This window comes from Sycon ciliatum, chromosome 13 (genome assembly GCF_964019385.1).
Source record: "Sycon ciliatum chromosome 13, ocSycCili1.1, whole genome shotgun sequence".
In the NCBI taxonomy this organism is placed as follows: Eukaryota; Metazoa; Porifera; class Calcarea; order Leucosolenida; family Sycettidae; genus Sycon; species Sycon ciliatum.
Genome location: NC_088655.1, coordinates 13125357 through 13152859, shown reverse-complemented (window position 1 = coordinate 13152859; position 27503 = coordinate 13125357). Strand labels below are relative to the sequence as shown.

Genomic DNA, 27503 nt, shown 5'->3' with positions numbered 1-27503 from the left:
CTGAGCATCGTCAGTGACAAACACACACACACACACACACACACACGCGCGCGCGCGCGCGCACACACACACACACACACGCACGCACACACATGAACATACAAGCACTGTTACGTTTTCTTATTCTTAGTACTCCCTTGTGCCATTGTTCCAGCAGATGCTGCAGGTGTCGCTGACCTGCACAGTTTGTACGAGTACTTGTAGATTTATGCAGTGCGTGTCTACAGCTGTATTTGAATGTGTGCGTAGTGCACAGTTGCAGTTGTCCCCTAGGCGCTGTGTCTGTGATACGTGATTTGTAGTGCGTGTTAGCTTACACGTGGGAATGCTACGCGCTTTCATGTGACCTGCGTTACTTCCTTCTCACTGTACTTCCTTTTATGCATGTATCGCTGGCATATGCGACACGGGCCGGCCGGGCCGGAGTGTGTATTGGTTTTGGAAGCATGTGCCTTTTGTTCTGTGAGTTGTTCGCATGCACATGTTGCTGGCCGGGTGGTAATTTTTGGTTCTTGTTGTGTTGGACCAGTGCTCTAGATTCTACAAGTTTGTAGCTGTTGTGATTTTCCTATGTTCCATGGGTCTGAAGAATTGTGTTCTCCTGAGTGGAGTAAAACTGAACTGTGATTCGATTGTGTGCGGAAACCCGGTGTTGACGAAAGTGTGTTGACCTGGGCGCTGAGGAAAAGTAACATAAACTGGCACCTCCGACGGGATCCTTTTGCCTTTCCGTGGTTGCTGAGAGTCGTCGCCATGAGTGAGGAGCGGCGTATCAGCCACAGATCGACGAAAGGAAAGGAACCCAGGCGATATGGATTTTCTGGAAGTGAGCGCTCGAGTACTCGTGCCAGTCCTGGGAGCACTGAACTCGTAGAATTGGAGAGAGCTCGAGTGGCCAGAAAAAGGGCAGAGGCCGAAGTGCGAGTGGCAGAAGAGATTGCTGCACTGCAGGAACAAGTTCTGCAGAGTAAGCTAGCTGTCCTGCAGAAACGGCAAGCCTTGGAGCAAGCTCGTTCCGAAGAAGAATCTGCGCACGAGTCGGCGGCAGGAGCTAGCCCGTCGCCTCGTAGAGAAATTGCTTCGGACGGGGACGTGGTCTTCAAACGAAGTCGTGACGGCGCAAGTGCGACTCTGCGATCTTGTATGCCACCACGAGCGGAGTCGGACAGTGCAGTTACCGGTAGTAGGTTTACGACTGATCCTCCGTTACCACTCGCGCGCACCAGTGTTAAAAATGTGAATACACTGGTAGCAGGAACAGCAGCTGCTCAGCTATCGCAGAATGTCCTGGACGTCGTTGACGGTGTGTCTGAAGAGTCAGACCACTATGTGTCATCCAGTAGCGCCTCAAGTAGTGACACTGCTGGTGACTCTACAACTACTGGAACTACAACTAACGCCAGTAGTGGTGAAAGTGATAACAGCCACACTGATAGTAGTACTGTTAGTCACTATGGGCCTGCTTCCAGGCGTGTTGGTACACGTGCTCTGGCCAACGCAGGAGTTGCGTCCAGAGGCGGAGCTGCCGGCACTACCCAGCCAGTACATATGCAGCAGCAGCAGCAGCAGCAGCAGCCGCCGTCACAGCAGCAGCAGCAGCCGCCGTCACAGCCGCCACGGCAGCAGCAGCTGCAGCAAGTCCATGTGCTTGGTAACGCCGTGCGTCCAATGCTGCTGGAAGCAAGTGGACCGGCCCAGCCAAGCCCCGCTGCACCGAGAAGACTGATGACTCCGAAGAAGAAAAAATCGGAAAAACAACAGAAGAACAAGGACAAAGCCGAGCAAGCAGCTTCACTGTGCAGTGCCATGACTGAGACACTCTCACTCAACCCTGGAGCAGTGCCGTTCCAACCAGCGAAGCAAACACTGTTGCCTGGACCTCAGCTGGCACTGCCTGGACACCAGATGGCATCGCCTGGATTCATGCCATGGAACTCGCCTTATGCTGTTACCAGTCACCTGAAGGCGTTAGAGCTGCCTAAGTTTGATGGGAAGGTGAAAAGCTACCTGAAGTGGCGGCAGCGTTTCCTTCGGCTGATTGACGACAGTTACGCGATGTCGGAGAACCACAAGCTTGCGCATCTGAGGGAGGCCCTTGCTGATGGTTCTGCAGAGGAGCTGATTGCTGATGTCTTGGATGGACCTGGCGCATATAAAGCAATCATGGCCGAGTTGGAACGCTGGTACGGTGGCCAAGACCGAGAGCTGAACAACCAGGAAAGAGAGCTCATGGAGTGGCCAGTCTTGACCAATGAGCGTGACGTCAGCCAGCTGAAAAAGTTCGCCATTCGGCTCCGCAATACCCTGCTTAACATGGAAGCAGTCCAGGTGCAGCCAGGCAGAGAGTTATACCTGGCGCTAACCCGGAAGATTCCTCGACGGCTCCTGGCACGCTACTTCGATCGTTATGATGATTCCAGCTGTGACATACAGGCATTCTCGCAATTCCTAATAACACACGTCCAGAAGCAGATGCGTGTTGAGGAACGAATTGGCCTGGGAGACCGCCCACCAGTATCACTGCAGCCCAAGGAGCACCAAAACAAGAGTAATCGGCCGTTGCCCAGCAGGCAATATGGAGTCAGGGAGCGCACGTTTATCTCCAGTCCTGGGACTCCACGATCAAGCGACTCGTCACAGCCTGGGCCGAAACGTAACTTGGTCGCTTCTAGCAGCCGCAGCAACTCCAGAAAAGAGCAAGCTGCCTCAGAGCAAAGACAGCATGCAGACAACAGCCATGCCTGTGGTAAGTGCGAGGGTGCACACCATATTGCAGATTGTGGCGAATTCAAGAGTCTGCCCGTGCAAAAGAGAAATGACACGATCCGGAACCTACGGCTATGCGTCAACTGCCTGGGAGATGGGCACTGGGCACGAGACTGCATGGCAGCGGTGTGCCGAGAGTGTCAAGGCAAGCATCATCATTTACTGCACCGTGAACGACAAGGCAGTTTTACACCATCAACACCAACGCGAAAAGAGGCTAGCCACCATGTGAACAGCGAATCCCAGCCAACCAATGACGACGAGGCCGGCTTGACCTCATTCATGACGATACCGGTGAAGGTCGCTAATGGAACAGTGACTGCCACAGCCAACGTCCTTCTTGACTCTGGATCAACATGCAGCTTTGTCACAGAGAGGCTTGCACACCGACTACGGCTGCGAGGAGAGCGCAAGCCAGTGCATGTTGGTGTGCTAGGCGGTCAAGTTCTCTCAGGCGAGCGAGAGGTGGTGTCTCTGTCCCTTCATCAATATGACAGCCAGGAGATATCAGAAGTTGAGGCATATGTGCTGCCAAAGATCACAAGCGACGTGCACGTTGCTGATTGGAGCCGTCTGCGTCACCAGTGGCCACATCTAGCAGACATTGATTTCCCTGCTGCAAGCAATCAACGCGCCATCGACATCCTAATCGGGCTAAATTCAGCAGCACTGCACAGTGCACAGGAAGAACGGATTGGCAAGGCAGGTGAGCCCATTGCAAGGCGCACACCCTTGGGATGGGTCTGTTTCGGTTCAGCCATACAAGACAGCTCTGTCCAGCACACCCATCATGCCCTGGAACTAACACAGACAGGCCTCGACTCGCTTGTCCGTAACTTCTGGGACTTGGAAGCGGTCGGCATGCAACCGTCTGCTGAGAGCTACCTGTCACCTGACGAACGCCATGCTGAGGAAATGACTCGACAGCAGCTAGGGTACGCAGATGGTCGATTCGTTGTCGGTATTCCCTGGCAGAATGGAGCGCGTCCTCAGATCACGAGCAACCGAGTGCAGGCCGAGGATCGGCTGCGTTCGCTACTGAGGTCTCTAGAGAGAAGACCAACCGTTCAGATTCGCTATGCAAAGGTGCTAGAGGAGTACCTACAGAAGGCGTACATTCAGGAGCTGACATCTGATCAAGTCCAGCAATGTGGCCGTGAGCAATGGTTTCTGCCGCATTTCGCAGTAGTCCGCGAAGACAAGGCTACAACTAAGGTCCGTGTTGTGTTTGATGCTGCAGCTCGCTTCAACGGCACGTCCATCAATGAACACATGTACGCTGGGCCGCGACTGCAGAATGACCTCGTCACAGTACTGATCCGGTTCTGCATGCACCCCGTGGCACTGATTGCTGATGTGTCGGAGATGTTCCTTCAGGTGTCACTACAGCCTGAAGATCGCAGATATCACCGATTTCTTTGGAAGACCGGGGACGGAGTCAAGGCCTATGAGTTCACCAGGTTGGCGTTTGGCATCCGTGCATCGCCATACCTAGCAGGCAGAGCTTTGCTGGAGACGGCCGAGCGTTTCGGAGCGAACTACGACCCAGCAGTCAGTGACACAGTTCGCAAGGCATTCTACGTCGACGACATGTTGAAGTCCTTGCCTGACGACCAGAAAGCAATGCGTCTTCGGTCTCAGCTACAAGACCTCCTGAAGAAAGGCGGCTTCCATCTCCGGAAGTGGTTGAGCAACAGTGAAGCAGTGATGGAATCAATTCCACCGGAGCACCGCGCGCCGGCCACGTCTAAGTCCATAACGGCACAAGAGTCGTCTGGACAGCCCTCACAAAAGGCACTGGGCGTAACGTGGATGGTCAGCGAAGATTATTTCACGTTTCACTATCAGGAACCCACATCCGCTGCGTGCACGAAGCGCACCGTCCTCAGTCGCATGGCATCACTGTTTGACCCCAGAGGGCAACTAGCACCATTCACCATCAGGAGCAAGTTGTTGTTCCAGGAACTATGTCTTGCGGGGCTCGGCTGGGACGACTCACTGCCTGTAGAGACGGCGGTAGCTTGGCAAGAATGGTTTGCTGAGATGCCTAAGCTAACACAGCTACGCATTGATCGCTGTTTTCAAGATAGCACAACGTCGATGGGTCTGAGTGTGCACACGTTCACCGACGCATCAGAACGGGCCTACGCCGCTGCGTCATACGTTCGAGCAGAGCGACCAGATGGTACAGCGAAGGTTACCCTGGTGATGGCCAAGGCAAGACCAGCACCGATCAAGCGTCGATCCATTCCGATGCTAGAGCTGCAGGGAGCGGTCCTGGGTGTGCGTCTTGGGACGTACGTTAGCGAAGCTCTTGGTGTGAGAGCAGCCGACAGCCACTACTGGAGCGATTCCATGAATGTCCAGTATTGGATTCGATCACCCAGCCGAAAGTTCAAGCTGGAAGTCGGCAACCGGATATCGGAGATCCAACAGCAGTCTATGGCACGGAACTGGCGTCATGTTCCCGGAGTCAGAAATCCAGCTGATCTCCCCACCCGTGGGATGACAGTCACACAGCTGGCAGAGGAGAGCAGGTGGTGGCATGGACCAACGTTTCTGGCACAGCAACAGAGCGAATGGCCAGATCGCAGGATAGCTGTGCCGAAGGAGCTACCACAAATGCTCAAGACTCCTGAAATCACGATGACGGCAATGATGTCACCACCGTTGCGGCTAAGTCCAAACAACTATTCCTCGTGGAGCCGTCTTGTGCGGGTCACAGCTTGGTGCATGCGTGCCATACACAATCGCCGCAAGAGCCGACTGCCACAGCTAACGCTCAGCGACGCCCGTGTGAAGATTGCAATCAAGAACAGCAAGGAGGTTGCCGTGCCCGAGCTCTCACCAGCTGAGTTTGAAAGAGCGGAGCACTATTGGATCATGCGTGCGCAAGATGAGAGCTATGGTGAAGTGACGAGCACGCTGAGAAAAGGGAAGGAGTTGCCAAGCAGTGCCCCTCTTCTCAAGTTGCAACCGCGCATCGACGAACAGAGTGGATACCCCGTATTAAGAGTTAGTGGGAGACTGCGTACGGCTTACCACTTGGCATCTGAGTTTCGATCGCCAATTGTTCTCCCACCTCGACACCGAGTGACAGAGCTGATCATTCGGAGAGAGGATGAGCGATGCCGACACAGCATTGGCACGAATCACATCCTGTCCAATCTCGCCGATCACTACTGGCTTGTGAAAGGCAAGCAAATGGTGAAGTCACATCGGCACCACTGCGTGGGATGTCAGAAGGTGTGGCGCAAACCAGCCACTCCCAGGATGGGTCCTCTCCCAGACCTCCGCACGCAAGGACCACTTCTGGCATTCGCCCGCACCGCTGTGGACTTCGCCGGACCATTTCTAGTGAAGAGAGGTCGAGGACGTACACAAGAGAAGAGGTATGTGGCAGTGTTCACGTGTCTGCAATCTCGAGCGTGTCACTTGGAGCTGGTTACCTCTCTCGACACGACTGGCTTCAAGATGGCCCTGACACGATTCTGCAAGCGTCGCGGCACACCCGAGATGTTGCTTACTGATAATGGAAGCAATTTTGTTGCGACAGAGCGAGAGCTGAGGGAGGCAGTCGCCCAGCTTGACCATGCCGACCTCACATCGGAGTATGCAGGCCAAGGGATTGAGTGGAAATTCAATCCGCCTCGTTCTCCTCATTTCGGCGGCGTGTTCGAACGGATCGTGCGCTCCATGAAGCAAGTTCTCCAGACTGTGCTGTACAAGGCTGATTTAACTGAAGAAGAGCTCCAGACAGTATTGGTGCAGGCCGAGGCTCTCATCAACTCGCGGCCATTGACAACGCTTTCGGAGGAAAGTGAAGACCTGGAGCCGCTAACGCCTTTGCATTTCTTGGTTGGCCATTCGAGAGTTGCAACAGCGTTGGAAGCAACCCCGGAGGGGGGTCTGCATCGTCGCTGGCAGTTGCTTCAGGATCTGATGAAGCGCATTTGGAAGAGGTGGCTCCGCGAGATTGTTGCTCGAGCCAATTTGGAGACGAAGTGGCACCGTGATAGTGCATCGGTTACAGTCGGCAAAATCCTGATGATGCTGGACGAATCGCTCCCAAGGACTCAGTGGCCGCTTGGTCGAGTGGTCGCTACGTATCCTGGAAAGGACGGGAAGGTGCGCGTAGTGGACGTGAAGGTCAAAGGGAAGGTGTACAAGCGCAGCGTCCACCGCTTGGTGCCCCTAGATGTGGAACCGTCGGCAGTCAAGGTGACTCTCCCAGCCTCTGCCGAAGTCCGGCTAAGTGATCTCAATGAGTGACATTAACTGGCATGCTCGCCGTTGTTAATGCTGTGTATCAAGTTAGGGTTTTGCCCAATAGCGTATAGGCATTAGATTCGCTCAGTTTTCCCACGTTCGCTCATGAGGGAGGGAATGTTACGTTTTCTTATTCTTAGTACTCCCTTGTGCCATTGTTCCAGCAGATGCTGCAGGTGTCGCTGACCTGCACAGTTTGTACGAGTACTTGTAGATTTATGCAGTGCGTGTCTACAGCTGTATTTGAATGTGTGCGTAGTGCACAGTTGCAGTTGTCCCCTAGGCGCTGTGTCTGTGATACGTGATTTGTAGTGCGTGTTAGCTTACACGTGGGAATGCTACGCGCTTTCATGTGACCTGCGTTACTTCCTTCTCACTGTACTTCCTTTTATGCATGTATCGCTGGCATATGCGACACGGGCCGGCCGGGCCGGAGTGTGTATTGGTTTTGGAAGCATGTGCCTTTTGTTCTGTGAGTTGTTCGCATGCACATGTTGCTGGCCGGGTGGTAATTTTTGGTTCTTGTTGTGTTGGACCAGTGCTCTAGATTCTACAAGTTTGTAGCTGTTGTGATTTTCCTATGTTCCATGGGTCTGAAGAATTGTGTTCTCCTGAGTGGAGTAAAACTGAACTGTGATTCGATTGTGTGCGGAAACCCGGTGTTGACGAAAGTGTGTTGACCTGGGCGCTGAGGAAAAGTAACAAGCACACACGCACGCATCACACATACCACACTTCCAATCAGCATTAATGCGATAGCACCTACCCTGTTCCGGATTATAGCCATAATGACCGAAATGTTGACCTATTGAACGGAACTGAAAACGTTGACAATGAAGCTGTTTAGAGTAAGCCAGGGTAACTATAAACAAAAGCAATACACACCAATGAAAGGTTGCTAGAATAGTCAGAGAACAGATCCATCATGGCAGAACACAAGAGGTAGTCGAGTGCTGGTTCGTAGGAATATACTTACCAGTTGAGAGGGTATAATAGAGACGCAGCTCCGTGTACACACGCACTGACCTGTAGTTGCACGTACACACACGCACCCACGCGCACACACACGCACACACACATATACACACAGCACAGTACGGACTCAGTCAATCAGATTTCACGGAGCAGCACTGTAGTAGCAGTGCATGTAGTAGTGTATCAGAAAAGCTGAATCTTGAATCATCTACAGTTGCGCTCACTGAAATCCGGCCCAAAGTGCAAAGCTGGCGCCCTGGACCAGTTCCGATTACATCATTGTGGGTGTACATGTGTACGTCCAGCCGCATTTATTCCACTGCCAGGGCGTCAAGGGCCGTGGAAGTTGAGGGTGCCAGTTTTACACATTGGGTCGGATTTCAGTGAGCGCAACTGTACTAGGGAAATCAATGGCAAATCACTGAGAAGAGATGCTGGTAGTAATAGTATAGTATGCATCAAATACTGGAGTACTCACTAAACTAAGCTTGCTTGATGTGATGATGATTCGACGCTCAAACAACATACTGCAAACAGCACACAAAACACGATACAGGACAGTGTTAAAACAGTTATTGTTCCAATTGGTCACAAGACATGTAGCAGCAGCAGCAGCATGGGACACACAGTGGTCATCATATACAGTATACCTATACTGGTATATACCTACATATATACATGTATGTACACACAGTGATTACATGTCCAGTATCAGCAGTGCAAGGCAATAGTACCATTGCCCCCCCCCCCCCCCCCCCCCCCACTGTATTGCTTTCCAGTTGCTGTTTTCTTTCTCGGCAGGGAGTGGGTATTAGATCAAGGCTGCCAAGTGTAGTTCAATGCTCAACAACAAGAAAAGTGAAGATTAGCTGTACCCCATAGTGTAGTGTGCACAGTTGAATCTACAGGAATACCTGCCGTGGCATGCAGTGCGTGCGTCAGCCAAACACAGTATGTTGTCACATAAGGGTAGGTACAATGAAGTCATTACTTCACAGGTAGAAAAGTGACAGGGGGTGGAAAGTAGAGATGGGGCGGATCGACAGAACTCTACTGCACTATACACCAGGAGTACTTACGCAGCAAACAGATGGAGAATATACACTGGGTCAATGTTTGTGATGTACTCTGTCAAGTTGATCTATTATACAGCACAATACGAAAACACGAACGACGACAGTCAGGACAGCAAAAGCAGCAGCAACAGCAACAGCAACAGCAGCAACAGCAACAGCAGCAACAGCAACAGCAGCAACAACAGCAACAGTAGCAGCAACAGTAGCAGCAACAACAAAAAATCGAGTTATAAATCGAGACCTACCAACTAGTGTTGAAACGAGCGTATCTATAACAAACGAGCGATCAGTTCCACTAACGAGCAACCTATCGAGCGAGCTAACGAGTTTCATTGATGTGGCAAATATGATTTTTTGAATAATTTTTTTCTAAGTTCGATTTTTTTCAGCTGGTTCAAATTATCACCGCCGGCATTTGGGGTTGCTGCTGCTTCACTTCGGACTGCTGTTTGGTTTCGAGATGTCTTTTCAGCGCCGTCGTCGAGTAGCCTTTGTAAGAATAGACCGTTTTGCAAAGATTGCAAGTAGCCCTGGTCTTCGCTGCATCGCGGGAGAAAACTTCCAAACGACTGAGCGTAACTTTCACTCGAATGGAGAGGTGACCGAAGCATATCCTGCGACAGGTCAGCAGATGCGGAACAAGACATCAGTAGAGTCCACCAAAGCTGCAACGACAACTGAAACAACTCAAGTGTCGTGCAGGCATACAGTCACTGTAACTGCGAGTGATTTTCACTTTGCGCGAGACTGGACTCTCGATTGACCAGGGAGTCGTAAAATATTTTACGACTCCCCGGTCGACATGTACTGCCATGTGTACGGACTACGGTGTTCGTTAGTGCAAACGAGCTGGCCGCAAAAACGAGCCGAGTTTCTGGCGAGCGAGCTAACGAGTATCTGGTGAGATCGTTTCAACACTACTACCAACCCATAACCCCCTGGCCAGAAAGTTGCCAGAAACCCTGACACATTCTTCAACAAGTTAATGCTGACACGGGGACAGTGTGGCAATTCGTGCAGCGTCAACACTGCACTGGGGGTTCACTGTTATGTGTATACTTGTGCATGCACGTCTTCGTGCAGGTGAGTGTATGCTTGTGCATGCACGTCTTCGTGCAGGTGAGTGTATGCTTGTGCATGCACGTCTTCGTGCAGGTGAGTGTATGCTTGTGCATGCACGTCTTCATGCAGTGAGTGTATGCTTGTGCATGCACGTCTTCGTGCAGGTGAGTGTATGCTTGTGCATGCACGTCTTCGTGCAGGTGAGTGTATGCTTGTGCATGCACGTCTTCGTGCAGTGAGTGTATGCTTGTGCATGCACGTCTTCGTGCAGGTGAGTGTATGCTTGTGCATGCACGTCTTCGTGCAGGTGAGTGTATGCTTGTGCATGCACGTCTTCGTGCAGTGAGTGTATGCTTGTGCATGCACGTCTTCGTGCAGTGAGTGTATGCTTGTGCATGCACGTCTTCGTGCAGGTGAGTGTATGCTTGTGCATGCACGTCTTCGTGCAGTGAGTGTATGCTTGTGCATGCACGTCTTCATGCAGTGAGTGTATGCTTGTGCATGCACGTCTTCGTGCAGTGAGTGTATGCTTGTGCATGGATGTCTTCATGCAGCGAGTGTACGTGTGTGAATGCTTGCGCATGCCACACGGCTCCGTGCCACATGACTTCAGTTCAGAGAAGTACACATGACACAGCACAAACATTCGTGGAACTAGTGAACTGATGAGGGGTGAAATCCCCAAACACTGTGTATTGAGCAGGGAGTAGTACTTTCTTGTAGGTTTGCCGAGCAAAAGGTTCAATGGACTTCTCATGTGCCCTGGGTGGTAGTCTTGAGTTGGTCAAGTGCCAAGTCAAGTCGGCAGGAAAAGTGCAAGCTCCCACATCTCTAGAGAGCAGCTCTCAATTCCTAGTCAACATGTTCTACATGATAATCACATACTGTATGCAATCGTGCACTATGCAGCGGCATGAGCAGGGTGGACATGTGACAAGATAACATACACCATATTATCATTCTTGAGTAGTGACAGTGAGCAATACCCCAGTATCGGGCAAATACCCCAGTCCGGCAAATACCCGGAAACCCAGGATGACAAACACCCACGTGTGGCAAAGACCCCAGGGTAAATATGACACGCACTCCAGACTCAGCCAACTCACAGACTCTGGTATAGATGAAAGCTTCTGTGGATCCGGGGTTTGAAACGAGAACGCTTGTCCAGACTCGAGACCATCCGGTATGACTAGATATCTCTCACCAGCTGCTGGCATGGGGTTTTGGTAAAGAGACTTCAGCAGAGGTACTACTAGTTCACCCTACACACCAGCCAAGTATACACATACAGCAAGTCAACAACACTGTGTTAGAAGTGATGAGAGAGTGAGAGAGAGAGAGAGAGAGAGTGAGAGAGAGTGAGAGAGAGAGAGAGAGAGAGAGAGAGAGAGAGAGAGAGAGAGAGAGAGAGAGAGAGAGAGAGAGAGAGAGAGAGAGAGAGAGAGGGGGAGATAGAGAGATAGAGATAGAGAGAGAGAGAGAGAGAGAGAGAGAGAGAGAGAGAGAGAGAGAGAGAGAGAGAGAGAGAGAGAGAGAGAGAGAGAGAGAGAGAGAGAGAGAGAGAGAGAGAGAGAGAGAGAGAGAGAGACATACCTGGCCATCCAATCGTAATTCTGCAACCTTGTCTAAAATGTTGTAGAAGAATTCAAACCAGGGAAGGAGGCTGGACAAGCAAAGATACATAAATCAATAGAAGTGACAATACACATGACTATGAATGAGATGCTCAGCATTCCAAACCAACACAAGGACATGCTATCCAATACGGGCAATAGTAGGGTGCACAATAGCCTGAACGGCTGTCCAGTTCAATCACAAAACACATGTTTTGGGCCTTCTTAGCTGTACATGCACATCAGAGCAGATCAGCAGGTCGCTATGCAACCCATCATCAACCACACGCAGAAAGCAGTGTGCAGCCCATCATCAACCACACACAGAAAGCAGTGTTCAGCCTGGAGAGCATTACATAATACCAAACCCTAACCAGACATTAACATTACATGACAGCAAACCCTAGCTAGACATTAACATGGACAACGACTATGACAAGATGTTGACAACATTGAGAAATCCGAATGTGAGTGGGCAATGGCTGAACTGCACTGACTCACCTAACAAAACACAGACATAGAGACGAATCTGGTGGATAGCGGCAGAATCCAAAGCGGAACTTTCCATCGATGCCCGTCAGGACAAACGAGAAGTGCTGCACAGCTCCCCTGCAATATTACACACACATGCGCACGGGCGGACACACATGTGCACGCACACGCACGCACGCACACACACACACACACAAGCACAGAGAACAACACTGCAAAGCTGGAATTCACAACACGAAGCATCCATTGAGTTGGCCATCTGCTCTCTACACCTATTCAGGCACAGAAGACACCTTAAAACCTGCTTTTGAAAATCTAAAGCTATAACTGTTTCATCCCAAACCCGCTAGTATCGGTATGAGTGTGGAACCGTACTTTACTTGCATTTAGAGCTAGAACACAGCAGATACACAGATGAAAGGGGAACACTCGATGCCCAGACACCTGCCCTCCGCTCAGACTGCCCTCCGCACCCAACTAACACAGCTCCAGAAACAGCAAGAGAAATCTACTATGGACAGTATGGTCATTGAACAACACGAATACAACTCACAAACGTCCAATGAATAGTGAACAAGCTAACCTGCTCACAATAGTGACAATACGCTTACCTTTCTGGTTTGCAGGCGTAACAAAACCATGGTGCCTGATTGATGGTGTCCTAGAGATGAAATACACACACACACACACACACACACACACACACACACACACGCGCACGCACGCGCACGCGCGCGCACGCACACACCCACCCTCGCACGCACACACCCACGCACGCGCACGCACACATGCCAAGCACACATCAACGGCACCGGCAGAGATAGTCAAGTTAGTCGTCTCCATTGGACCTTTGTTCTGTACAGCATGCACTGCGCACAGTGACACACTGTTGATGTTCCTTTGTGTAGAAACACACCCTACGAGTACCGTAAAGTACCGCAAGAGCGCCCAATCTCAAGAGAGAGAGAGCCCCACTTTGATTTTACAGCCAGGGAAAAGAAAATCATATGGTAGAGTGCAACATAGTTTGTACAGTGTGAGAACCTTATTGTACTTAGGTCACACTTAGTATGATTTCATGTGGAGCTCCAGCGTGCGATGTGTGTACAAGGGACTTGCCGTATAACCGTCAGACAGGACACCACCTCCACAGCACGACCACGAAAGGACGAGTTGGTGGGGCACTCTCGCGGTACTTTTACTGTAATAGTATGGGCTGCTCAAGTGCTAAAAATAGCAGTGCTCCAGCAGCATGGATTTAATTAGCCTGCTCAAGCTCAACTGATATGAGTGAACTGCCTGGAGCACTGCGTATTGAGCAGAGAGTAGTGCTTTCCTGCAGGTCCGCCCGAGTGGACGGTTCGACGTGCTTCACGTAAGCCTCACACTACAGTCGTAAGTCAGTCAAGTGTCAGCCAACGCTCAGAGCAGCACTGCCCATGGGTTTGCTCCGGCTCACCATCGCATCTACCACTACTACATCATGCCACATAGAGGGGAGCGTTCCCGCATTAGCATGATCAAATCACGGCCAAAATTTTACAATGAGCCAGTTCTGAGTGCTTGCCCCCCTCCCTCGGAATCTAATAGAGTATACCGGTACAGTTTCCAACCATAAAAAAAACTATCACTCACCGAATCGCATTCACTTTCGTCGGGAAATGTCGTCACAATATTCGCTGTAACCGGAAACAACAAGGTAAAGAAAACGGGAAATGATACAACAAAACAATGAATAATTACATGTAGCACTGTATAGTAATCCAGCTTAGTCCCGGCCGACGCAAATACCCGTACGCACGCCGGTTTTCAATACGGACAATCGTCCCATAAGCCTGGTACAGTGAAACCTGTCTAAGACGACCGCTCAAGGCACCTTAAAAACGTGGTCCCTGTGTTACAAGTGGTCTCTTTAGGCAGGGTCATTTGACTGGAAACGAGAGAGCTTGGAAGCTCAGGGCCCTGCGCTATGCTTTTATGCTTTTTTGCCTAGCTCATCGTACATGTTATAAGAACTGATGGGAATGTCTTTTTCGTTGATTGGCCACATCACTGTATTGCAAAAACGTTTCAATCGGTTTGCTTATGAGTTAGGCAAAAGTATTTGCAGAATTTATTGCGGATTGTTATTTCTCTAATAATCATCTACTTTTGTTTTGCTCCTTCTTTTCTTTTTATCTCCTTATATTGTAAATCAACAAATTTTGGCCGATGAGAAATAGAAACCTCTCTATTAGAGAGGTTAAGATGCACGTTATTTCCGACGTGACGCGCAGTTTCACGTCAAATTTGAAATCGATCGGTATTTTTGCTCTCACATGCATCCATTGCTCAATCATGCATCATTTGCCTATATGACAAACGTTGGCCTGCGATTTACTTTGGCCGGTTGGTACCAAGCGGCGAAATCAGCGAAATTAAATCGCCAGCGAACATTAGTTGATTTTAATACAGTGATCGGATTTTCTGGCCTTTTTGTAGTAATACATGTGCATTGACCTGTTGAGCCAATGACGACGCCGAATGCATGGTTGCCTGTGGAGCACATCACATAACTTTACAATCTCCTAAAATACGTATCCTGTCCGACGGCAAAAGAGGCTGCAGATTTAGTTTTTCTGCGCGTCGACGGGATGTCTGCGACGCGAAAGTTCAGCTCGCGTTATTTGGCTCGCAAGTCGAAAAATCAACGCGAGTGACCTGCTGCTCACGTCGAAATTTGGACATTACATAAATTTACAGTCTCCTATATAAAAACGTATCCTGTTCGACGGCAAAAGAGGCTGCAGATTTAGTTTTTCTGCGCGTCGACGGGATGTCTGTCCTGACGTTTACTGGGACCGGCGCTGACTCTGCCGATCACGGGCGTTCTGGACTCGACGAGATGTCTGTCCTGACGTTTCCTGGGATCGGCTTAGACTCTGCCGATCACGGGCGTTCTGGACTCAAAGGGATGTCTGTCCTGACGTTGCCTGGTACCGCCGGACTCTACCGATCACGGGCGTTCTGGAGTCGACGGGATCTCTCTTCCGACGTTTCCTGTGACCGGCACTGAATCGCTCGTTCACGCTTATTTTGGAGACGACGGGATCTCTCTTCCAAAGTATGTTTATGCTGACGCATCCTATCACCTAATCGGCGTCTATTCTAATTTAATTTCCTCTTCGTCTCCCTATTACTTTCCAAATCTCCCTCTACATCAGGGAGTCGTATACATAATACGACGAATATTGGTACGGTACGGGACAGATACAGGAGCCCGCAAATATTGTGGACAGCTGTTATGTACAATCCTGTAGAGCCTTTGTAGTCACAGATACGGGACAGATACGGGATAGCTCCAGCCGTGACACAAACAAACAAACAAACAAACAAACAAACACCAAATTAAAGCTGTGTGGACCCTGGCTAGCGCCAGACGTTACTGAAGTAACGTCTTCTGCATAGCTACGGGAATAAAGACTTATTGGGAAGTGGTCCTCTTGGACAGGTGATCGTCTTATCAGAGCGGTCGCCTTGACAGGTTTTACTGTATTAGTAGTGACACAAGTACAGTGCTACTCAAGGAAACCAGATCACAAGTACAGTGCTACTCAAGGAAACCAGATCACAAGTACAGTGCTACTCAAGGAAACCAGATCAACCGAGCCATTGCCATGGCCTGAACCAATGCACAGCGCCCGGCCGAATGAAACTCACTCAATCAGATTTCACTCAGCACTTTAGAAACGGCAAAATGGCACAAAACTGACAAGGAGTACTGAGACATTCGGTGACCTGAGATATTCGGTGACCTGACACCTAGCTCCAACACTTCTCCTAGGCGCAAACCAACAATCTTCCAACTTGGAAGGCTCAGGTTCAGAAAGGTCCAAGTGGGGAAGGAAAGCGCAACGAAGAAGAGCACGAGCTACGCCTCACAGCAACAAAGAATGCCGAAAGTTACTGGATGATGACGAAACTAGTAAGACTATTGGACATACCGGCCTTACTACAACTCGACGACGCAAAGTAACAGACCACCCAACTTGGGAGGCTCAAGTTTATGTAATAAACATAGAAAGGGGAAGCTACAGTCCATTCATCAGAAACTGGCCCGCTGGCTTTTGAAAGTCGGATTTGGGCCAAATTGAGGATCAAAAACCCACTTTAACCCTTTAGGGGTCGAATTGTTTTGAGGATTGTTCGTCAAATTTGAAGCGGCATTAAAAAGTATCAAACTGAACAACCGTTCACAATTACTAACATAACACCTATATTTTTCCGAACAAGGACAGAAAAAGGAATCCAATAGAGAAAACCAGAGCTCAATCTGACAATGTGAGGTTGCCAGACCTTGCTCTAAATGTAGGAAATGCTTGCAAAATGGACGGAAACCCAAAACCAAAGTCAGAGTGGACCAAACAGATTGCCAATAGTCTCTGGTAATGTGATCTGTTGTGACAGAGTTGATCGTGGTTTCCTACAAAGAGTGACAGAATGATCCCAATCTAAAACAAAATTTTACCGCATTCATGAGCTGGTGCATACTCAGACAGTTGAACGTCAACTTTTTCTTCGTGCCTGTAGTTCAAAGCTTTTAGTTGCAACCTACCTAGAAAACACAGGTTTCGAGTAGAAAATTGTCTTGAGAATCAAATTGCCAAAAATCCAATAATAAAAAAAGTCAAAGAATTGACAAAAATTGGTGATCAAAGCACTGCATGTGTGACATACGGATTAATCCGTACTATGACCCCTAAAGGGTTAAATCTCAAAAATCTGGGTTTTGTATCTGCTTCTCCATACATTTTGCCATGGCCTGCCTACCTGTCCTAATTTTGTAAAACCTGGCTGAATTTCTATTTCCCTGTTCTTGGACTTTTCTGGCCTCAAATGTGGCAAGGAGTAATTGCACGGGTCGCACAATTCAGGATGTACTGTTGTTTTCACGATATCAACAACTATGTGAGAGAGACACCAAAAAGTTAGGGTGCCAGTTTCCAATGAATGGACTGTAAGCGAAGACGAGTTGTGACAAACCGACACGCCAACATCCTACTGAACTCCACTATCATGTAAATATGATGGACTAGTTATGTGGAATAACCAGTAGTTCCACACGACGTACGTTTTGCCGCATAGATCTCGCTGAGTGTATATGATCTGGTTACATTGGTGGACAGTTAGTCATAACTCGTAACATTTCGTCCTTCTCCTTTTTACCATAATTAAATTGGCTCACCATCCGAGTTCCACTTTAGAAACACGTGGTGTTCGCCTTGACACACATGTACACACAAATACCTGGTTCACACAGAAGCCCAGTCCCCTCTTCAACAAAAATCCTGGCTTTTCTAACCGATATGTACTACATGTAGTGCTAGAGAGGTGTAGTGAATTATCATAGGGCAGCTTTATCGCAAGTCACTGACTCACTCCCACCGCACCGCCCCCAGCCTGGCCAAACTGGCTGGGGATTCATGCGGGAGGAAGGATCCCTGCCCCAACCTGTAAGTTACGTAACCCAGTCTGTTGAGAGATATAAATAATTATTCTTATCACGGTACAGCACAATAACAGCAAATTTCCCCCATGACAGCCCATAAAAAATGCCTTATCAACGTCCAGCCTCCCACTACACCAACTAAGCAGCCTTGAGGAGTCAGCAGATTGGTTCACACATACCCGAATTATTCATATTTTCAACCGCTCCCATTAAACCCTCTGCATAAGGATGGTCCACGGCGTTGCCCTCTAGGGTCCCAAATTTAGTGGAGAACATGTGGAGAACAATTTGTGCACAAAGTGTGTATAAAAAGAGTGACTTATTGGCAGCACTAGTACTTGTCTGATCAGCTGAAGCTAAAGAAGGGAGCCTCTCTGACTTCACACGAGTGTTGGACATGAAATGAAGGTCATGCCAACCCGAGTGTTCATTCCACCATTTCAGCTCTGTGTCAGAGCAAAGCAAGCCTACATGTTCTACACTGATTTAAAATGTTCACGAGATTTCAGGAGAAGCACCGTGGACCGTCCATACGCAAAGGTCTATTTCAAAGCAAGCTTCGGTCTCTTCGCAAATAACATGCAAAATCTTTCCATGGGTACTTTCAATGCCCTTCTTTAGTCCAACAGCTCTTGCCTCCTAGGCTAGAATCTATTTCAAAACGTAAAATGAATACAAACAATAGACAAATGAAACCAACAGTCATGCCAACATACAAATACAACTGCAGAACTACAAACGAAGGAGCAAGTTGTCGTCACCTTCAGCGTGTTTGAATTACATGCACTGATATTACGCTGAACAGTATGACACACCATGAATACTACATGGGTACAACCTGACAACGACAAGTACATGTAATTGAATTCGAGTGAATCCACACACTCAACACGAATCATTTGATCAAAATATAACACCAAAGAGAGCAGGAAGTGCAGCCCTGCAGTATAGGTACCCAGTGTGTTTTCCGTGAGTTTGGTGTTAGCTAGAATGCATTAGAGGGCTCAGTAACAATGCAAGGTTTTTTTTCCAACTGCAAAAAAATCGTTCATGACAGATTACCTGTTTCTTGGTCATTCAGAGGAGCTTCCACCTCCAAGAAAGCTTCATACAGCTTTTCGGCAGCAAGCCTGTGGCAACAGACGCAAGAGCAACACTCAGTTTCCTTATACCGGCTTCGGCAATGACACTCTTCTACGGGTGTGCTTACGCTATTCGTGAGTCCATCCTTTCCAATTTCGTCAGAGGAATCAGGCCAAATCCTAATACTCATCAGTTTGACATGCCTTTGCTTGATTTGCAACTGAGGCATGCACGCACATCTTCTGCCAATGACACCAACGAAGTGGGAACATCAGGCTCGAAATCTACAGGATTCAGCTCAGCTGTTTCCCGATGTTTTACCCACGAAACCAATGTGCTGTTGACCTACACAACCTAGAAACTCATCGTCATCTCTCTCTCTCGCTTTCTCAAGCCTCCACTGCTCCACAGTCTTTCGCAGTGTCAGTGCCACAGACAGACTGGTGCAGCACACAGGCCAGGTAGCCGTTCATGCAGTGTTCATATCCAGTCAGGATCAAGATATCAACCAACCGACCCATTTTTGCCGTGCGGTCAGCTGTCTGTTGTCGGATGAGTGACCGTGTTGCACTGCCACTCGATCGAACAGACCGACGGTGGAATTCGTATTATTATGACTCTCCTCACTAGCCACACGTACACACACACAAGCGTATGCCGTTGTCGTACATAGCTACATCGCGATCACGTCGTTTTCATGCGTGTTTTGTAGGTTTTTAGTGCCGCGCAGGCGCGATTCTAGCGATTATGCAATATGCAACAGACAAGAACTGCAAAAGTCATCAGCGCGCGTTGCCAAGAGCCAAACTCAAGAGCCACACACGTTTGGTTGCGTTGTAGTGGTCTTCTGTTCCTACTGTCTGTTCGATATTGCTGTGGAGTTCAATCCTTCAGTTACCTGCGAAAATGGCTGTTCCCCCGTGCTACTCTGATCTTGGCAAGGATGCCAGCGATTTGTTCTCAAAGGGATACAACTTTGGTGATGTGAAGTTGGATGTTTCAACCACTTCTGCTGGCAAAACTGGTTTCAAGGCTGCGGCCACCTCCCATGGCGATGGCCCTGATGGAGCTTCGCGCCGTGTGTCGGGCAGTTTGGAGCTGAAGCGTGAAGTGTACAAAAATGAGAGCAAGGATATCACCGTCACAAGCAAGTGGGCCACTGACAACACCGTCAACACAACTCTCACTGCCAACAATTTTGGTCTGGAGAATAACAAGGTGCGGCATATCTCATGATGTTTTCTTTAGGTTAGAATCTAGGAGTGCGTGGTAAAGGAATTTTTTATTTGAGGAATGGGCAAGGTGTGTATGGACACCTGTAGAGTGTCCTAATGACACTAATCTGTGGTCGCGTGGGATGCAAAATCGAATACGATGCTCAAATGTACCCGAATCTATCGAAGGGTACCTAAGGCTTTTAAGTTGACAACAAGGAACTGTGCAATTATATTGCTCGTTACAATGCTGCGCATGACTGCACCAATACAAACAGTTAACTACAGTCTGGCCGATGCTTGTCAATGTAGACATACCAGCACAAGGGGAAAGCAACAGGTGATGCATGGAGATGTGAATACCTTCTCACTTGTATCAATACTGGGTCATTGCTTGCTGGAGTAACTGACTGACAGTGAAACAAGGTTGGGAATTTCCCCATGTCTTGAACTCTCTGAGCCATACAACCAAGAGTAGAGATAAACAAGAGTGCAACTCCGCATCTCTTCTGCACAATCTGCAGTTACATCCGCCCATGGCAGAATTTTTTTGTTGACGGGACCTTTTTTCAGAAAACATGACGTGTGTCGTACTAGCACGCACATGTTTGCCACAGAGCAGTGTGAGAGCCCTTGTAATGTAAAACACAGAGTGCACGAGGCAAAACTTCCCAAAGACTCTCAGCGCGTGCGTCGTCCGGTTTGAATTATGATTTCCAGAAAGGATGACGTCAACGAAAAATTCCGCCGTGGGCCACACCTTCTCGAGTTGCACACGCTTGTTTATCTACTCTTGATACAACGCTTGGCCGCTTTACGGGTAGCCTTGGAGATACAGTTTGCTTGCAGATGAGACTAGATCTGTTGAGCATGTTGATTATTTCGAGTACATGATGGAACACGCTACCCATTGCCTGGGCACTGTGCATGTTATCACGAGTAAAAAAAAGCTCCCAAGAGTGTTCAACTTTGCGTACAGGGTCTCCGGCGACGAAAACTCACATCTCGTGTTCCAAGTACGATTTGTACTACGTACCCCGAAGGCTAGCACGTGCGCACAGTCCAAATATCTGCCATGATCATTCTACCAGGCACACATGTTTTGCACCAGCAGATCCAGCCACACAACGTGCGTGCGCATGTCAAAAAAATGCAATACAGGCAATGCAGTACATTGGCAGTACGCGAATAAACTTTAAAACACCGAAAATCAGAAATCGCAGTATGCAAAACGAACCCAGTTGGTTGGCAGCTCTGGTGTAGCAAAGTTTCACTGGCGTTAACATGGTGATGCTATGCTATCAAAAGTTCCCTGCACTTTGGGTAATGCCGAACGATGAAATGGAGAAATCTTTTACGGGGTCCGAGCTCCACCTGGACTCGCAAATTCCACGGAATTTTTACCATTGAAACTTTTCCTTTCGCGATGTTCTACAAAATTGTTAACAGGCGCTGGTCTGGAGGTGGATAGCAGACGTGCAGATATACTTGTGTATTAAGTCAGTCTGCTTTGATCGTGGTAGTGTTACTCATGGCGTTTAGTACTGTAAAATAGAAGACAAACACATGGGAACGAGTTATGACTGACTTTCTGACTGCTTATTATCTTGTTACAGTCGTGGATATTTGCTTCATAACTCGTTCCCATGTGTTTTTCTTCTTTTTTACGTTTCTTACTGGCTCAGTATCCCAGTTAAATTGTACGGTTATTATTCTGTTGTGTTGTTAGGTTACCCTGGAGGGTTTCTTTGTGCCGCACTCTGGCAAGCACAGCGGCAAGGTGAAGGGTGCCTACAAGCGGCCTCACTTTCACATGACCGACGAGGTGCAGGTCAAGAGCGAGGGTGTCGCTGTGTCCGCCACAGCTGTTGTCAAGAAGTGCGGCTTCTATGCGGGATACCAGGTGAGCAGGAGGGACAGCCAGACCCCAGATCTCAAAATAATTGCTCTCTCTCCCCCTCTTTCTTTCTTATCGAAAGAAACGCAACCAACGGACACCGATTTGTTTTGACGGGAACGTTTTTCGTTGTAGATTGGTTTTGTTTCTTTCGATAATTGCCTTCTTATCTCCGACTAGAAGTCTCGGTCTCTCTCTCTCTCTCTCTCTCTCTCTCTCCTCTCTTCGTCTATCTAGCTGTAGAGCTGCCAGCATCATGGCAGTGTGTCTGTGAAATTATCCAGTCCCTTGCTTGGTGGTCCCAGGCCACTCAGTCTGCTTCAGCATGCCCTGTATAGTGTGTGTGTCAGTATACTTGATTACGCAGTCTGTTCACTGAAAGCAAGTAAAAATGGGGCTCACTGTCATTTTCTGTTGAGTGTGATGATGGGCAGAACTGACGGTTTGCTGGCAACTGGTGACTTCTCGTGGTCATGCTTCACTGACACTCCACGTGTTTAGGATATTTCCATGGTGCAACACCCCTGTTACTTGTTAGCCTCTAGGACAGTGATTGCTGTGGTAGAAGAACACATTTTATCTGTGTGTGTGTTTGTGTAGGGTACTTACAGCCAGTACCATGGTGGCTTCAAGGACAGCAACTTTGCTGTGGGATTCGCTGCTAAGGACTTCAGTCTGCACACTACCTGCATCAACCATGGTTCTCATGTGCATGGATCTCTCTTCCACTCGGTGAGTTGATTAGAGCCGGAGCGAGTACAGTTGTTCCGCCTGTTGCCACGTCAGCTTGACATCTTATCTTATCTTATCTTGTTGTTGGAACTCTGTGTGGGTGAGAGAGAATGACTGGAATAACATTTGTGCTTCAGTGCCTGTATGGGTGAGAGAATAACTGGAATAACGTGTGTGCTTCAGTGTCTGTATGACTGCATTACTATCTTTACCTACCTCTTGTCTTCCAATGTGCAGGGTTATAGCATGCGTGCACTGGTCTTGACTCGTGCTTTAGAATGTATGGCCTGCTCCTGAGGCTGCATGCGTGATTTCTGTTCTCCCATTCTGGAGATAATAGTGATCTGAATTCGGTACATTTTGTTTGTGTGTGTGTGCGTGTGTGTGTGTGTCTAGGTGAGCTCCAAGCTTGACCTAGGTGTTGCTCTGAGGTGGGCTGCTGGTGCTGATGGTGCTCACTTCTCTATTGGCTCCAAGTACAGCTGCTGCCCAGGTACCATTATCCGTAGCAAGTTCAACTCTGACGGTGAGCTTGGTCTCTCCTACAAGCAAGAGCTCAACTCGAATGTCAACGTCACCCTGTCCGCTCAGGTAGGCTGATACTAGAGACACGGGGAAGACTCTGTGTAGGGCTTGAAAGTCATGACGTCAAACACAACTGGTTGTTGGGGATCTTGCGTGATTTTCTACGTTTGATTCACTCCTCGGGTATTCAGCCTACAGTCAACTCTGACCACGATTCTACGACTCAAACACTTTTGATCGGCGATTGTACACTTGTCAGTTGAAAAGCGACTGAATCACCATGGTAATTCACGTCCAGGCGTGGTTTTGGCCGTAGTCTGAATAGCCTATACGTGTGCAGGAGACCTCTTCAGATGTTCTTTTCTCCGTACAGAACTGGGATCTGTTGGATCCCAACACAACATTGCCATGGCGATGACCTAGCAGTACATTCGAACGCTGTTCTCCACTCTTAGTTGTAGCCTGCTTGAGCGTGTTGCTAGCGAGCTATGTGCCCATTCAATCTGAACTAAGCCACCAAACGTTCTTTTATTTTTTTAAGTAATGCTACTGTCTCGCCCAAGAGCAGGGCTCTCTGATTCCTACAATACCAGCTCTGTTCCTCGCTATGTATTGTTAACCCGGAAACCTTCGTCGTTTTCGCGACAGATGGGAAATCGCAAAAAGCAAGCCGGCGCGAAACGTAGAGTAAAGAAGCTGAGGAAATCGACTCCAATCGCGAACATCTCCAGGTGCGAATTTGTCTGTGCTCGCAAATGGCGAACTAAGATCAGTGCGAACGTTGAACTAAGATCAGTGCGAACGTTGAACTAAGATCAGTGGGTAACTAAGATCAGTGCGAACGTTGAACTAAGATCAGTGGGTAACTAAGATCAGTGCGAACGTTGAACTAAGATCAGTGTGAACTAAGATCAGTGGGTAACTAAGATCAGTGCGAACGTTGAACTAAGATCAGTGCGAACGTTGAACTAAGATCAGTGGGTAACTAAGATCAGTGCGAACGTTGAACTAAGATCAGTGCGAACGTTGAACTAAGATCAGTGCGAACGTTGAACTAAGATCAGTGCGAACGTTGAACTAAGATCAGTGTGAACTAAGATCAGTGTGAACGTTGCAGGACTTACAGTATCTCTACATTGCACTGTGAAGCTTTGCATCCAAGCCTCTGGGTCATCCTAATAAAGATATTATTATCTCTGAGTTTTGCTTATGTGTGTGCACGTGGTACATGGTGTGTTGCTTTTCCAGGTCGACACCAAGGCTCTTGCCCTTCCCTCTCACCGTCTCGGTCTCGGACTGGACTTCTGCGCCTAGGCCGCTCAATTGCATCGCTACTGCGTGATGATGTGGCTGGTGTTGGCCTCCTCGAGTGCGTGTGTATGTGTGCTAGCTGGCTAGCTAGCTGTAGGGTTGCAGTGGTTGAACCACAAGACCACTACTTCTGCTGCTGCTGACATTGACTTCCGTTTTCTGTTGTAGCATCTTCTCATCTTTTTTTTATTCCTATCTCTTGCCTGCTTGTGTGTCCTCGTCTTCTGTCAATGTCAACAGCACTTGTGCCGGTGAGCCAATCAGTCAGTTGCTTTGTGTTACTGGCTTGCCTCCCATCTCTGCAAGCAAAGCATGCACTCACCATGCACACTCACACTCACTCCCTTTCTCTTAGCGGCCATTCACCTGCTAATCCATTGCGCGGGTTTGGTCTGTCTGTCAAGTTCTGTCGTCCTCTTCTAGTAGTATATGTTATTAAATTCTCTCAGGCAGCAGTGGTAATTTATTGGCCATGCTGTGCGGTGATGTCCTGTACTGCACTATCATCGTCATCACTGCCGCGCTGTTGGAGTTCCTGCTAGTAGTCTGCTTTCGAATGGAGCCGATGTTTCATGACTGTGCTCACCAATTTAGGGTGTTTGCTTCTCAATGTTGTCTTTTAATTTCCCCGTGGCAAGCAACCATTCTACTAGTAGGTGCGCGGTGTTTTGCGTCTTGCGGGTTCACTGCCATTGCATGGTCATATTTCTGATCAGTCCACTTAGCTACAAACACTACTTCTTGTGCGGTTGCATTGGGTCTGTTTCACCTGCATCCTTGTCTGCAAGAAGGGAAAGCAGCAGCATTTGGCCTTGTTCAGAGTAGTTTGCACCAACCGCCACATCGCAGGGATTACCGCCTTCCTACAAGTTTATAACTCCTGTTGGTGTGCACTCTTGTAGCAGTTGAGCACTCTCATGTGGGGTAGTGCCTTTGCTGTTTGCGTTCACGCAGAGCTCACTGACTTGTCAGTTTGAGCACTCTCGCAAGGCACGTTCAGACCTGACATCTGGCTTTGGAAAATTTATTTTTCATTGCTGTCAGGTTCGGCCTCATTTCCTCTGTGCTGAGCTGATGAGTCCACAAAGGACGAAACAGTTCTGTCCGCAGATTGAGTTAAATAATAATAATTAATATTATTATGTAGTATCAAGAGTGCAGAACAACAAGGAGAATCAAGGCTTGTTTGCTGCTACTTCAAGTTTCATGCTTTCGCAATCATCAGGCAACATGAGGATGGGGTGCCAACCATGCCTGTATATATGCCAGGAGAGGGTGGGTCTTGTAGCGTTGTATGAAAAACTGTGTGAGAATGTGGCGCTGGGGGCTGTATAGGTTTCCGGGCTAGCGGGTTTATTTTAGGCAGGAGGCTGTGTCCAGAGTGTGTGGTTGTTGAAGGCAGGGGGCTGTAGAAGCAGTGCAATGTTAGTGCAGAATGTGTGGCTGGTGTGGGCAGGAGGCAGTGAGCACGGTGTGTGGATGTTGTAGGCAGGAGGCTGTAGAGGTAATGACAAGAGCTAGCAGTGTGATGTTAGCGCAGTGTACATGTATATGGCTAGTGTGGGCAGGGTGTTATGAGCAAGGTGTGTGGATGGTGTAGGCAGGAGGCTGTGGAGACATAATTATATTTAGGTGATACTGTGGTATTTGAGGAGATACTTGTTCTCGTGTAGGCACTTGGCCACCATTTCTGAGCGCTTGTTGAGGCTGGATGGTGACCCTAGCGTGTTCTGGATGATTGTGGTACTTTTCTCTGGTACAGAGGGAACACCGATTTGTGATGTTAGAGCACGCTCGGGCGCGATCTTTTATCCTCCATTGAACTTCGTACTGTGCGTTAGACTTCTTCAGGTTCCAGATGTAGTTGGATATTCAGTGCTGCTGGAGTACTTTTCTACGCCCTGCCTCCGCGGTGTTGAGCACTGTCAGCACACTGCGTACATCCTCCGGTACTATCAAGAGTACCGTATAAACGTTTTAAAAGGTTTATGTACTCTTGGTAGTATGCATGTACCAACACTTTTCCCTCCAAACTTTACTGCCGTCCCCCGTGATTTCCGCGATCCCGTACGTGGACTGCAGAATTTCTGCAGAATTCAGAAAATCCCGCGGAATATTGCAAAAAAGAGAGCGAAAACCGTATTTCTGGAGATCTGTAGTGTATTTCACAGCCAAAGCGCTCTGCTCGCGACTTTCAAAATCGAACTGCCATAATTAAATTTTGGAGATTTTCAACTTTTGCATAATTTTGGTTTAGAGTTTATGTGAACAACAAACTTCAGTGGGGTTGCGGAGATTTGATCTGTTTTCATGCACAATTTGAAAGATTTGCAAAACTCGCACAGAGTTTAATGTTTTTAGCTGCCGAATCGTGCACGGAATTTCTGATATTCTGCCGCGGAGTTCACTCTTTCTTCCGACTCTTTTTCTCCCCTTTCAGAACCTTGTGTAATAATCTACTCATTCAACATTGGAAATGGATATACATGTAATCGACCACATTGGCTACAGCACGTGGACTCAAACAAACATGGGAGGTGTTCAATGTACAATGAACTTTCACTACAAGCTTAAAAAGAGCTGTACACAAATTATGAAATAAGATATAATAAATAACCACAAAAAATGATTTTGAAGTAAGCACACGACCGAACTACGTATGACGAGAGTAAAAGAGACAACAATTACAAGCATAGAAGCAAGACAGACTACTCAAGGTTAAGAAACAAAGAGGTAAAGAATTCAGCACACTCCAGCAGGTTGCTGCTTCATCAAGGTGCACAATGCATGGCACGGTAAATGCATTCATACCACCAAACAGTCCCTGCTGGCGTCGTAAAAGAAATAATGGAGATTAGGTGTGGTTTGCATAGTACTATGGCAACCAGTTAGCAAAGGAGTCAGGAGCAAAAAAACATTTGAGTGTGCATTTCAAGGCTACATGCATTTTAAAACTCAAGGGGGGGGGGAGGGCGTGCAGTGTTTGCGCTTTGAACTAGA

The 27503-nt window shown here is 48.4% G+C and overlaps 3 protein-coding genes across 3 annotated transcripts in view; 1 reads left to right on the top strand and 2 right to left on the bottom strand.

Annotated features, from left to right (window-relative positions):
- Positions 1–19340, bottom strand: part of LOC135829857 (DENN domain-containing protein 1C-like) — a 33604-nt gene extending 14264 nt beyond the window's left edge. The window contains exons 1-10 of the mRNA XM_065342241.1: positions 18952–19340; positions 18804–18871; positions 13889–13932; positions 12865–12914; positions 12263–12370; positions 11742–11811; positions 11255–11410; positions 9090–9151; positions 8489–8537; positions 8012–8061 (exon numbers count right to left, since the gene is read on the bottom strand). Of these exons, the coding sequence (XP_065198313.1) occupies positions 8012–8061; positions 8489–8537; positions 9090–9151; positions 11255–11410; positions 11742–11811; positions 12263–12370; positions 12865–12914; positions 13889–13932; positions 18804–18871; positions 18952–18968 (674 nt within the window). The 5' untranslated portion in view covers positions 18969–19340. The remainder of the gene's footprint in view (positions 1–8011; positions 8062–8488; positions 8538–9089; positions 9152–11254; positions 11411–11741; positions 11812–12262; positions 12371–12864; positions 12915–13888; positions 13933–18803; positions 18872–18951) is intronic.
- A 258-nt stretch (positions 19341–19598) lies between these two features.
- LOC135829859 (voltage-dependent anion-selective channel-like) lies at positions 19599–25240 on the top strand. Its single transcript, XM_065342243.1, has 5 exons — positions 19599–20042; positions 21768–21941; positions 22536–22667; positions 23064–23258; positions 24441–25240. Exons 1-5 carry the CDS (start codon positions 19731–19733, stop codon positions 24504–24506), a joined length of 879 nt encoding a protein of 292 aa, XP_065198315.1. The 5' UTR covers positions 19599–19730; the 3' UTR covers positions 24507–25240.
- Positions 25241–27002: 1762 nt separating this feature from the next.
- The window catches only part of LOC135829045 (choline transporter-like protein 4), a 23273-nt gene continuing 22772 nt past the window's right edge, over positions 27003–27503 (bottom strand). Inside the window, exon 20 of the mRNA XM_065341451.1 lies at positions 27003–27503. This exon is cut by the window's right edge and continues 1097 nt beyond it. The gene's annotated coding sequence lies outside the window, so the exon portion shown is untranslated.